We start from the raw sequence: 13,491 nt of genomic DNA, 5'->3' as shown, positions 1-13,491 counted from the left end.
CCAGTTTTGGACACCACATTTTAAAAAAGACATCAACAAACTGGAGCAAGTTCAGAAAAGGGCAACCAGAATGGTGACCGGTCTGCAAACCCTGTCTTATGAGGAAAGGTTGCAGGATTTGGGATTGTTTAGTTTGCAAAAGAGAAGACTGAGAGGACACTTAATAGCTGTCTACAAATATCTAAAGGGCTGTCACATTGTAGAAGGATCAACTTTATTCTCATTTGCACAAGGGAAGACTAGAAACAATGGGATGAAACTGAATGGGAGGAGACACAGAGTAGATATTAGAAAAAACTTTTTGACAGTTAGAGTGATCAATGAGTGGAACAAGCTGCCACGAGAAGTGGTGAGTTCTCCTTCAATGGAAGTCTTCAAACAGAGGCTGGACAGACATCTGACTGGGATGATTTAGCGAATCCTGCTTTGAGCAGGGGGTTGGACCAGATGGCCCAGGAGGTCCCTTCCAACTCTACAATTCTATGATTCTATGATTCTATGAATACATTTGTAAGCCACTGTATGTATGGCCCATTCTCACCAAACAAGACATATTAGGTAAATATATAAATCAAGTATCTCATCAACTTCTACATTGGATTAGACAACCCCATCATGTTACACTTATGCTGCAGTGAGGTACCTCTCTGTGGACCCCTTCTATTAGCCATTTCATGCAGGGCTCCTGACTTTCAGTGTCCATTCAATGTAGGGTTAGAACAAGTATGGATTACTGGTTGACACGCAGTGACAATCACTGGCCTTATTTGATACTCAATAGGTATAAGTTGTGTGATGCAGTGACCGCTGTGACAGCTAGGGGGCGCTGTCTGGGTCATGCACACAGGCATCTCCAATATTGTGATGGAGAAAGGATGGTAAATGACTGTTATGTATCCCAGGGTGGGTGGCCCTGGGATGGAAGGTGAAATATGTGGTAATCAGCAGTGGTAATGCTGAGTGTTTGTAACTATGTATCAGGGAAGGCTTTCAGGTGGCTTGGTGAGATGGGCGGGACCAATCACCTACAAACCCACCCAGGGGCATGTGTCTGAATGCCCAAAGTATATGTGTGTGTATGGTTGGATGTCTGAAAAGGACCTGCAATGAGGTCATAGCTATGTGATCACCTGTGAGTGTGGCTACGGACCATATTATGTGCCGGAGGTAGGTCACAGGGGGAGAGAGTGTGTACCTGAATGGTTCAGGGTGCAAGGTCCTGGAGGGTCAGTGTTGGGAGAAAAGATTGGATCCCTGGAGCACATGCTGCGACCTTGGACCTAGTGAGGCCGGTGTGTTGGGAGTGCCTGGGAGTAGGGACGGATCCCTAAATAGCACCCGATGAAGCGTGAGTGTTGGACGGTCTCAGGAGGGGACGGACGTCCTGAATAGCACCCTCTGAGGCCCTGGACCTGGCGAGGCCGGTGTGTTGGGAGACCCAAGGAGTAGGGTTGGATCCCTGAACAGCACCCGGATCGGCTACGTGTGTGAGCAGAGTCTGTGACGGCCTACGTTTGGGGAAGCCACTGCCCGGCTGTGGTTCTGGAACCGTGAGGCGGCCTAATGAATAAGGCACTGTCCGGAATGGTGAGCCCAGTGCGGCCGTTTCCCCAGGAGAAAGGACCAACCAAGAGTTGGCGTCTGGAGCAGGAGCTCCTCAGAGGTAACCCCAGACAGGGGGGAAATAACTGTGTTGAGGCTATAGAGCCTGTTATTGGACATGGCACAGCCTGTGTGGCCTCAGAACTGAGAGAGCGGAGTTCTAATGTGAACACTGATCTATCTGATACAAGACTGTTTTCTTTGTGTTGCCTTATATGGTTTATGCCATTCAATAAACCACATAGACTGTTTAACGGAAAGTGTTCCTGTGTGACGTGAATGCGCTGCCAAGTGAGTGTCCCCCAATACACTCAGTGAGCGCAACCTTACAGTTGATAGAAGATCATTAACTGGGGATATCGCCAAGACCCTATGGAATTGGGTGCCTTAGTCTGGACCACCTTATATGTAAAAGCCAAGAGACTAGTTAGAAATGAATATCTACTCTGGAGATCCATCAGTTTTAATTGAAAGCAACAGAAAATTTCCTTGCGTTCTAAGATTGGTGGAGGATCTCACCTTCAGATTTACTCTGAGAGGAACCATATTTAACTCTTGCAATGAGTCTTATTCCGATTGTTTTAGTTGACTCAGGAATTCCAGTAGACGAGTAAAAACCTGTGTGAAAATGAGTATGTAAACTGGAATTCCAACTTGTGATTCTCATTCACCTTGCGTAAGGACCGCTTGTAGACAACCTGCAATCTCCGTAAAATCGAAGTGTTAATTTACAGGCATGCAAATCTATAACAAATTCAAGATCCTCCCCATTTAACGTAGTATTGGAAAGAGAATATGCACCAATACCTTTTACAGAGTAGGCACTTTTATTAGGATTATAACAGATGTAATAGAGGGTGTAATATACATAGGTGGGCACACCACTGATTCTCTTCATTCCATGTTCTGAAGCTTAAAAGGGTGGTGCCAAACAGCAATTAAATTTAATTCTAAATGCCTATTTATTGCCATAATCTAATCTATTTTCTAATGTATTTTAATTAAAAATTCACTATCCTTCCCTAACCGCGTTAACTACTTTATTTTATTTTTCTACTTCTGTCTTTTTGATGACGCTTCAGTGTTCCAGTGCAGGTTGGAATACTCAATACTAATATATTTTAATTAAAAACTCACTATCCTTCCCAAACCACAAGATCTAACCATTTTATTTTATTATTTTACTACTTTCTTTTTTGATGATGCTTTGTTTGAGTATCCAAGTGCACTCTGGGATACTCAACCAAAGCATCATCAGGGGCAGTATAACTGCCTCAGTATCTGCTCATCAGTAACCTTCATTTCAGGGGCTGAGTTAGTCCCGGATAAACTAACCATGCGTCGGCAGTCAATTCCGACGGATGCTCAGTAGATTCTTGTCACTGTGCAGTGGGCATAATGACAGTGCGCTCTCTCGACAGCTCTGATCAGAAGTAACGACCCGGCAGAAGAGCGCAATGTCACTGCGTGTTGTAAGAATACCCAGCGTGCAAAGAGGAGCGCCGCCTCCACAAGTGATGTCACTTCCTCTAAACTGCACATTCATGGTGTATGGATGATAATTATGTATGCCTAAGACCCAGGTTACAGTTTGAGACTGGCTTTATCCAGATTGCATGTGTATTGTGTTCTCCATTTGTAATGGTTCATCTAAAGATTTGCAGGCCTCGAATATTTAAAGCATCTTTGTAGTTAATTGTGGACTCTATAGTATCATGTACAGCCTGTTTGTGTTGACCCAGTGGCATGTTGTCAAATTCCAGTAGACCAACTGGCACAACACCCAGTTCCAAATGAGCCAATGGCTTTGTCTTTTTCCCGTGTGAACCATAAGTTTTGTGTTCATCCATGGTGACTGGTTATGTAATGGCCGTGTCGTTCTGTATTCCAGTAGATATTGTCACAGAACATTTAAAAAAGGATGGAACAACTCTGCAAAATTAGCAGTTTTGCCCCAAAGCATCTATATTGTTCTGTATATTACGCAGAATCAAAAAGAAACACCGCATTTATGAATATACTTTCTTGTGAGCGCAACATTTTGTGTCACAGACCTTTCGTCAGGCTAAGCATGAACACAAAGACATTGTGTAACATATTAAAGTATAACGTGTATGAAATTAACAAAAAAGATGTGCTCAACAAATGGAATAGGTGATCAACCAGGTAAACCCGAAACCTGGCATACGGTACTACAGCTTGTAACAATTCAGTCTAACAGATACAGCAAGCAAAAAACAGTAAAGCTTAATAAGATTGGGGGAATGAGTCAAGAGAGATCTAAAAATATATTAGATGAGCCATATCAGAAGAGGAGCATTACTGTATTGTCTTTTGCCGGTTATGTGGTGACCTGAGTATGAATGAAAACACAGAAGTGTTCCATAAAACTGTAACATCTGTGCCGGTTATTGCTAGGTGGCACCTCATCTGTGTTGCTGGTGATTCCTGGGAATTATGCCTATGACCTGTCCATAAGATACGGGGTTAATCTTGTTAATTTGGGTTTCTATCTGCCGTCAGCTCTGGGTGAGGTTGTTCTATATAAACTCCTGAGAACCAGAACCCACTGCCAGTCAATAGTTCTGCTACCCTGGTATATACATCTGTGCTGTTTGCCTGTGTTTTGTCCTGATTATTCCCATTCTTTGATCGCCGCTTGACATTTGACTACTGTTTTATGATTTTGTTCCTGACGTGACCTCCTGGTTCTGACCCGCCTACCTGACTATACTTCTTGCTAGCTTGCGCCACTGAACAGCAGCTTACTCTATAGCTCTAGCCCAGGGCCCCCTGTATAAGTCCAGATCCCTTTACAGGGTGAAGGACAGGGCAAACCCTGGGTTCTAGGAAATGGAGTAGTTTGCGTCAAGCCTGTTCACGATAGCCATTTTGGAGCTGCAAGATGACGTTCTTTCTTTCTACTGACATATGTCCCTGGCTTAGGGTCTTGACTGGATACTATTACATTAGATGGTCATCAGTTCCCCATGACGTCGGGATATATAATATATAATGTATATATTTTTAGTCTGTGGATTATTATTTTTTCTTGGTGGGTTATGGGATTTTCATTACTGGCGTCACTGACAACATATTCACCTTGAAGTGAAACCATATTTGCTAAAACAGAACTTACAAACATTGTTGAGTTTCTTTAATAGACTTCTGTCTGTATTTTTCCTAGACCTAATAGTATCTGATGTCTCCTGCTGCGTTCCTATTGATCATTTCTCTTGGTTAGTGCAGTTATTAATAATGATGATTAGCCAGCGCCATATATTATTCCTTGGTTCATCGTTCTTCTGTACATTATATCAGTCTGACTTTTAACCATTGTGAGTTCATTTTTGAACCATTTTTTTTAGAATACTTCCAAAACCTTTTTTGGGACAGATAGTTCCTCCAGAACCTGCTTTTACAATTCGAGGGTATGTATTAGTTTTCAGCACATTATTTGTTGCTCCGCTGAATATAAAATAAAAAGTAAATACTGATAATTTAAAACATCTTACTGTCTTTTGTTCACAGCTCCTATGCAGAACTATTTGTCCCTATAGTTACAGAGCACAAACCTTTTGTGATCTGATCATAAATATTGCCTCTTCAGAGAGGAAGCGAACTTGAACTCTAGTGCCACCCATTGGAAGTAGCAATCCTAAAAGTCACTATTGGCCTGTAAGTCTCCTTACCTTGGCATGTCACTCTCCACAAGGAGAAACGTTACCCCGTAGAATCCAGTTAGAGGCCTCACATACAGCCAAATCAGATCTCATGCTTTGCGCTGAAGAGGGGTAACACCCTGAAACACGTTTGCAAATTGAGATTCCGGTTTGGCATTTTCCTAGGCTCCTTAAAGGGTCGATATTGACTTTTAGTATTGCTACTTCCAATGGACAGCACTAGATTTAAAGTCCTCTTCCTTGCTGAAGAAGTAATTTGATTGTAGAGTTAAGTGTAACGCTTCTCCCTCTGCCTACCTTTCAACTATCTGTAAAGGCCTTCAAACACATTAGGTTAACGTAAGCTGAAAAAGCTGATTTTGTTGGAATCTCTGAACCATGTGAATGGGGGCCTCCAGACTCCCAGTCAGTGCCGGGGTGCGGTTACAGCCGCCGCACAGTATGTACCAAGCGGTGACTGAGGTTGTGCTTCTGTGACTGAAAGCCGGAGGTTGCCGGAAGGAATAACGTTCATTTGCTCCAGTAGCTGGGCCTTCAGTGCAGCGGCCACATCGCTCATGTTCATGGGAGGTCAAAGATATGAGCTGAAGAAACGTTTGTCCAGCAGCTATTTAATATCTCTGGTCAACTTAATTTAGCAAGAAGAAGGCGCAGAAGGGGTGGAATAAAATCACTGCAGTATCAGACTACACTGCTTGAGTTTGTAGTCTGTTGCCATGGACAGAAAGGTTTTTTTTGTTTGCAATGGTTTTTTTTTAAATACATTAGTGAAATTAAAATAGTTTCGAAAGTATACCCATCCTCTAGGACCTCAACATGCTCATATTTATCTTAGAGGGTTTTCTCAGGAGTTTTAGATATATGGCTTGTTTCAAATGGTATCTCCAACCCAATTAGATTTGTGAATGTGTTTACTTATACACCTACTCAGTCAATGCCTATAGATATATATAGTAAACTACTGCCGCCCTTGCCGTCCTAGCCTAATGTCTGTCTTCGTAGCCCACAGCTTATTTCGGGCACTTCTCATGTTGGAACATGCAAGAAAGGAGGAGGCAGTAGACATTGTAGACTTCACTGGGCTCCCTTATCTCAGGGGTCAATGTGAGGTCCTACTGAGGGCTGCTGACACAACTTTTGTGCTCTGTGTGGCATGCTGCTGACTTTCTTCATAGGACATATCACGTTGCACCTATTACTGGTCCGTTCTTGCATGTTGTATTATATTTACATGTTTTTTAGGTATATTACCATTGTTAAGTACTTACACCCCCTAAAACCTGATAAATTACCCAAACAGTTACTGCCAGAATCACAGGAGTCCAGGCGTCTGAGATATGGAGTGTTGCTTGCAGGATATTTGCCTTGGAGACATATATTATCTGTCAGTGATATGGAGCTATCCTTCCCAACCTTTGACACACAGGCCCTGATTCATCATTTGCAATTTCTTCAAGTCACTTTTCTTTTGTTGGCTTATGGTATTCTCTGACATTTATTTGTGCCTAAATCTCCATACTTTACCACTAAAGCTTTGGTGGGAAAGAGCGCACAAAGTAGGGTAACCCTATGAGAGGAGGCTAAGAAATATGGTAAGGGTCACCTAGGAGATAGAGTGATGGTAACCCCTGGTTTGAAGGGTCCACCTGCTGCTGCCTCATGGCTTGTGGAGACCCCAAGTAATCACCTGAAAATAAAAAAAACACCTCCATCTGCCCAAGGAAATTAACTTTATTCCTCCCTGTAATGTTGCGGTTTCAGTCACAGGGGTTGGCGCCAGCACGGGTAAAATCACCGCTCTGTGTATAGAGAGCTGCGTCTGTAACTGCTCCCACGGCACTGACTGACAGCCGGCCTTAATGCTGAGCTGCGGACAGTCAGAGCCGGGGGCGTGGTTAGAGCCGCCGGCGTGGTTAGAGCCGCCACCCTCTATACACAAAAGGATGACTGAACACCCTCTGGCTCCGGCCCTGTGACTGAAATCCAAATAGTGGCAGTAGAAATAAAGATAATTTCCCCCTGGCAGCGGGGCTCTCAGTGCGGGCATCGGGCAGATTCAGAACGCTATTATCCTGCAGATTAACCCCATATCTGCAGGTTAGTAGTGATTTTTCACCTGATAGGTTCCCTTTAAAAAAGGTTGTGCGGCTGGAAGAACTCTTGCTGCAAAAATAGTACATGAAGGTTGAAAATAGGCGGAAAAGGTATAGAGAAAAAAGCACATATACAAAAGCCACTAATAAAGAGCAAATTATGCCAAAAAAGTGGTGAATCAGAGCCACAGACTTAGCTTGGTAACGGATGTGTTTTCATAGGGTAGAGGGGAATAAGCAGCTGATAAATTACAGTATGTTCACATGTTGCCTTTTTTTAGCGTATTTTTTATGCTTTTTTTACAGTACCAGCAAAGTACCAGCCCGATTCTCCTGGGTGCATTTACCTCTGACTCCCTAGTGTGGCTTTTACTTGGTCACTGCTCTAATGCCAATCATGGAATGTCAAAATCAGTGTCATACATAGTAGCATTTTGGCATTGCAGAGAAAAAGAAAATACCATATGTATAAGGTTAACAGACCGTGTAATAACAATTCCAGCTCACCGTTGGTAATCTCCCGACCCGTTCGTAGTCCAGACACTGGCTCTGCCACGGCCCAGAAATGCAAATAGAAATAAAGGAGTCCAGCTCAGCGAACAGGTTCAGATAAAATTCATACAAAGGACCTCAGGTAAGATGATGGAGAATGAATTGGCGCTAACATGGCGCTGGCATCTACGCGTTTCAGGTGCCGCAGCAACCTTAATCGTGATTACCGGATGTCCTTTGCATGAATTTTCTCTGAATAAAGCCGAACCTGTCTGTTGAGATGGACTCCTTTCCTTTTTATAAGGTTAACAACTCTGCTATCACTTTATCTAAGTGCCAACCTAGAAGGGGTCAGCTCAGTACTAGATTATAGTCGGTAGTTGTTGCCATATGGCACCCTCAGTGCCCACCCTAAGTAATATGAATTGGCACTATTGTATTGTGTATGCGGCTTTGCTGTCACTTTGCGGTATTATTACACATGTGATTTGGCACCTATGACATTGCTACATTCATTCATAGCAGAGCAGGCAGCGAGGGTGTGTTGGCACAGCCCCTGCCTGGTCTCTGTAGTACTGTATGCCTTTGCAGCTTGGCACAGTACCCATGTGTCCTGTCCATGCTCGTAATTATGCTGCAGCGTGTATGGAGGCTGGCGCTGCCCGCTGTGTGTCATTCCGGGTGTGGCATGATAAGTGTTCTTCCTCTGATTCACCGCAGACATGCCAGAAATGCAGGTAGCCTCCTGTTAGTCACCGACAAATTGATTTCCGTTAGCCGCCAGTGGAATCATTCGTCATTTAACCCTTTATCGAGCAGAAATTCATATGATATTCCCAGGAATCGTATCTATCCTGACTCACCCCACAGATCAGTGACACAACACTTACAGGTGCTGTAAGGCAAATGTTGAAATAATTCTGCTACAAAACCAGATATCACATCCCGCGGTGTACAGCCCCCTCCGGTCTGAAGAATTCTGTACAGATAGGCACAACACCCACCATCTCTGATATCTCCGGTGACAATCCTGCCGAAGGGGCACTACAAATCTCACTATGTCTTGGTATAGATCATCAGATAATAACTATTTAATTACAGCAATTACAACCTATAGAATACATTAGGTAAGGACTATACGACCCATTTGTTGTTAACCATCCAAACAGCCCACCAGAGCTATGCATCCCACCATGATTTGGCAACCAGTTGTACATCATAATGAATCAGATTTTGCAGCTGCTATGGGCACCATAGAAAGGGTGCTGGGCTTCTGTGGACCCCATACCTGCCCCCTTGGGAAAGGATCATCCTTTCTGTAGACCATTGGTCTGCAACCTGTCGTCCATCAGTAATGGCATAAACACAACTCCCAGCATGCACAGATCTTGCTGAGGGTTATAGTTTAACCCCAGGTAAGAGGAAGACAGACCTCTGTTATAGATATCGCCATGTTAGCAAACAAGGGAGCAATAAGGCATTGAAAGGGGCTTTAAACAGGTTCTGTGCAGCCCTCTACTAAAGTGGGTTGGGAGGGGATGAATGTTAAAAATCACCAGGAACTTTTTGAAGGGTTGATGCATTATTATTCAAGTCTCTTACCCAGACACATTCCCAGTTTGGTGATTGAAACCAGCCAACCTTAGTCTAAACATGGTATCAGCATACTGGTGGGTGATGGTGGAGGATGGTGGGTGTGTATAGATATGGAGGAAGGAAATAAATTGTAGCCTGCTATAGGATTATCTCGGTGGACTGTACAAATGTGATTTATTACTGCTATTTGAATATTACGGGGCAGCTGTAAGAAGCCATGATACATGACTGGAATACTTTACTGTAAATAGGTGCGTAGACCTACTGGGCAAAAGTGGGAAATGCTAAGTAGCTCATTAGAGGATTTCTAACCGATTGGGGCCTCCCTAGGAGTTGCATTCGTATCCTGTGGTTAGGGAGTATGTGTTCCAGGATTTATTCCAAGAATTGCTACTCATCCTTTATCCATAGGATAGGAATTAACTTACTGAGTGCTGTGGGTCCGAATGCTGGTCAGCTTAGCAATCCCGAGAATTGGGCTTCAGAAACAAGGAGCTCTGTAGAACCCTGTGTAAAATGTGGCAAAAGGCCACATGCTCGATCTCCACTCCGTTCATTCTCTGTGGTATTGCAAGGTAATAGCCAAGAGTTGTACTCGAGTTATTGGCAGTCTTCTAGAGTATGAATGGAGTGAAGGTTGAACACACGGTCAATTCTTGTAGCTCCAGATCCAAGTTTTCGGGATCGCTAGTGAGCCCAGCATTCTAATCCCTAGCAATCAAATTGTCACCTACCCTATGGATAGGGGATAATTTGAAACTCTGGGATTATCCCTTTGATACAAGAGGAATATGAACTTGGGACCTATTGGGGTGCCCGTTCCATGACCCGTACAACACCGGTCCAGTGCATATAGAGTTGAAATGGTCACTATTGTTTTGGAAAACATTGAATAAATCAATAGTGCAAGTGAAAATCGGAAACTTAGAAGCAGCTTTCTCTGATAAGATATTACTTTCTTCACTTATGATCCACTTCTCTTCTCGTCTGCCTCCTAAACTCACCATCCAATCTGAAAACCTGCTGAGCAGAGTTAGAGACACACATAATAATTTACTGTACTTTGACCTGTGTTGGTGCTGTCTTGTTTATCTCATCTCAAAGCTGTATTCACAGCCACACAGCTCAGTACTGCAGTATAATGCCCTTCATGCTGCTGCTTTTCCTGTGAGGCAGGAGAGCAGGATTCCCTCATGGCTTTGTGTACTGTGAATGGGAGACATCATAGTAGCGAGTCTCTACCCACCAGCTCAGTAACAACTGAAAACTAGAAATTAAATCTGAAAACGGAGAGATTGGAGAAAAATGCTTAAGTCATATGATGGCCAGAAATAGTCCTATTCCTGATGTACACAGACAGTTTTTTCTTTAAACTTGTATGCTTTAAATGTGAAGGCATTGTACTCATGCAGCACAATTCACACCTACGTCATTTGGCTCTATTCATATTCTTACAGTTGTGGCCAAAAGTATTGACACCCCTGCAATTCTGTCAGATAATACTCAGTTTCTTCCTGAAAATGATTGCAAACACAAATTCTTTGGTATTATTATCTTCATTTAATTTGTATTAAATGAAAAAACACAAAAAGAATTGTCCTAAAGCCAAATTGGATATAATTCCACACCAAACATAAAAAAGAGGGTGGACAAAAGTATTGGCACTGTTCGAAAAATCATGTGATGCTTCTCTAATTTGTGTAATTAACAGCACCTGTAACTTACCTGTGGCACCTAACAGGTGTTGGCAATAACTAAATCACACTTGCAGCCAGTTGACATGGATTAAAGTTGACTCAACCTCTGTCCTGTGTCCTTGTGTGTACCACATTGAGCATGGAGAAAAGAAAGAAGACCAAAGAACTGTCTGAGGACTTGAGAAACCAAATTGTGAGGAAGCATGAGCAATCTCAAGGCTACAAGTCCATCTCCAAAGACCTAAATGTTCCTGTGTCTACCGTGCGCAGTGTGATCAAGAAGTTTAAAGCCCATGGCACTGTGGCTAACCTCCCTAGATGTGGACGGAAAAGAAAAATTGACAAGAGATTTCAACGCAAGGTTGTGCGGATGTTGGATAAAGAACCTCGACTAACATCCGAACAAGTTCAAGCTGCTCTGCAGTCCGAGGGTACAACAGTGTCAACCCGTACTATCCGTCGGCGTCTGATTGAAAAGGGACTGTATGGTAGGAGACCCAGGAAGACCCCACTTCTTACCACGAGACATAAAAAAGCCAGGCTGGAGTTTGCCAAAACATACCTGAAAAAGCCTAAAGCGTTTTGGAAGAATGTTCTCTGGTCAGATGAGACAAAAGTAGAGCTTTTTGGGCAAAGGCATCAACATAGAGTTTACAGGAGAAAAAAAGAGGCATTCAAAGAAAAGAACACGGTCCCTACAGTCAAACATGGCGGAGGTTCCCTGATGTTTTGGGGTTGCTTTGCTGCCTCTGGCACTGGACTGCTTGACCGTGTGCATGGCATAATGAAGTCAGAAGACTACCATCAAATTTTGCAGCATAATGTAGGGCCCAGTGTGAGAAAGCTGGGTCTCCCTCAGAGGTCATGGGTCTTCCAGCAGGACAATGACCCAAAACACACTTCAAAAAGCACTAGAAAATGGTTTGCAAGAAAGCACTGGAGACTTCTAAGGTGACCAGCAATAAGTCCAGACCTGAATCCCATAGAACACCTGTGGAGAGATCTAAAAATGGCAGTTTGGAGAAGGCACCCTTCAAATATCAGGGACCTGGAGCAGTTTGCCAAAGAAGAATGGTCTAAAATTCCAGCAGAGCATTGTAAGAAACTCATTGATGGTTACCGGAAGCAGTTGGTGGCAGTTATTTTGGCTAAAGGTTGTGCAACCAAGTATTAGGTTGAGGGTGCCAGTACTTTTGTCTGGCCCATTTTTGGAGTTTTGTGTGAAATGATCAATGTTTTGCTTTTTGCTTCATTCTCTTTTGTGTTTTTTCATTTAAGACAAATTAAATGAAGATAATAATACCACAGAATTTGTGTTTGCAATCATTTTCAGGAAGAAACGGAGTATTATCTAACAGAATTGCAGGGGTGTCAATACTTTTGGCCACAACTGTATGTAGTACCAGTTCTGCTGTATATCTGTAGTGTGTATATATATACGGTAAGTTCTGTAATAGAATCCTTTATCATAGTTTAAAGTTGTAATATATTATATAATAATCCTATTGTCTGTCCCTACAGATTGCTGTCAGGAGCTCCCCAAGATGCAGCACCCCCAAATGTGAATGTTAACAGAACAGGAGCCGTCTATGCCTGTCCCATCTCCACGTCCAAATCTGACTGTTTCAGAGTCTCCATTGATCAGGAATGTGAGTCAGTCATGTGTTTGTATCTCACTCACCAGACGACTACATTATAGCAATGTGTCCACATTGGATCCTCACTGATTCTACAACGGGGTGTCGAGAGGAGTCTTAAATTTGGACAATTGATTATGTGAATGTAATACATGGATGGTATCAGTGCTAGGAAAACCTGGGCAGATACCAGAGAGGGCTTGGTGAGCCTTAAAGTGGTTTGCCCAATAGATCTTGGAATAATAATAATTTCCACAATTGGATGTAATTAAATAAAATGTTCCTGTTTTGAGATAATCTTATAAATGTTCCCCTGCTGTGTACTGTGTAATGTCTGTGTCTGACCATACAGGGACATGGTCTGATCATACCACAGCACCTGGGCAGGGGAGGAAGCAAAATAATATACACATAGCACAGCAGGGGATCACAGCTGATTCTTTTGGGACCTTACAACATTTCCCTGCCTGTTTATAAACAATGTTCTACTTACAATCAATTACGATCCCTTGCTGTAACGTTTATAAGATTATCTCAGCACAGGAACATTTTATTTAAACACATCCAATTGTGGAAATTATTATTATTCCAAGATGTATTGATTAAAATGAAGTTTTGTTCATGGGAAAACCCTTTTAATTTTTTTTTTTTAGCTGAGGATCTTTCACCTGTTTGATCTCTGTTAGTAAAT

The 13,491-nt window shown here is 42.8% G+C and overlaps 1 protein-coding gene across 2 annotated transcripts in view; it reads left to right on the top strand.

The window, feature by feature from the left end:
- ITGA3 (integrin subunit alpha 3) overlaps nt 1-13,491 on the top strand; it is a 109,992-nt gene that overhangs the window by 20,385 nt on the left and 76,116 nt on the right. For both annotated transcript variants that reach the window (XM_073572812.1, XM_073572813.1), the window contains exon 2: nt 12,685-12,812. In XM_073572812.1, the coding sequence (XP_073428913.1) occupies nt 12,685-12,812 (128 nt within the window). The remainder of the gene's footprint in view (nt 1-12,684; nt 12,813-13,491) is intronic.

The sequence above is a fragment of the Dendrobates tinctorius genome, unplaced genomic scaffold (assembly GCF_039654945.1).
Source record: "Dendrobates tinctorius isolate UK_male_01 unplaced genomic scaffold, ASM3965494v1 ptg000032l, whole genome shotgun sequence".
In the NCBI taxonomy this organism is placed as follows: Eukaryota; Metazoa; Chordata; class Amphibia; order Anura; family Dendrobatidae; genus Dendrobates; species Dendrobates tinctorius.
The sequence above is the reverse complement of the archived record's forward strand: the minus strand, read 5'-3'. Positions and strand labels throughout refer to the sequence as shown.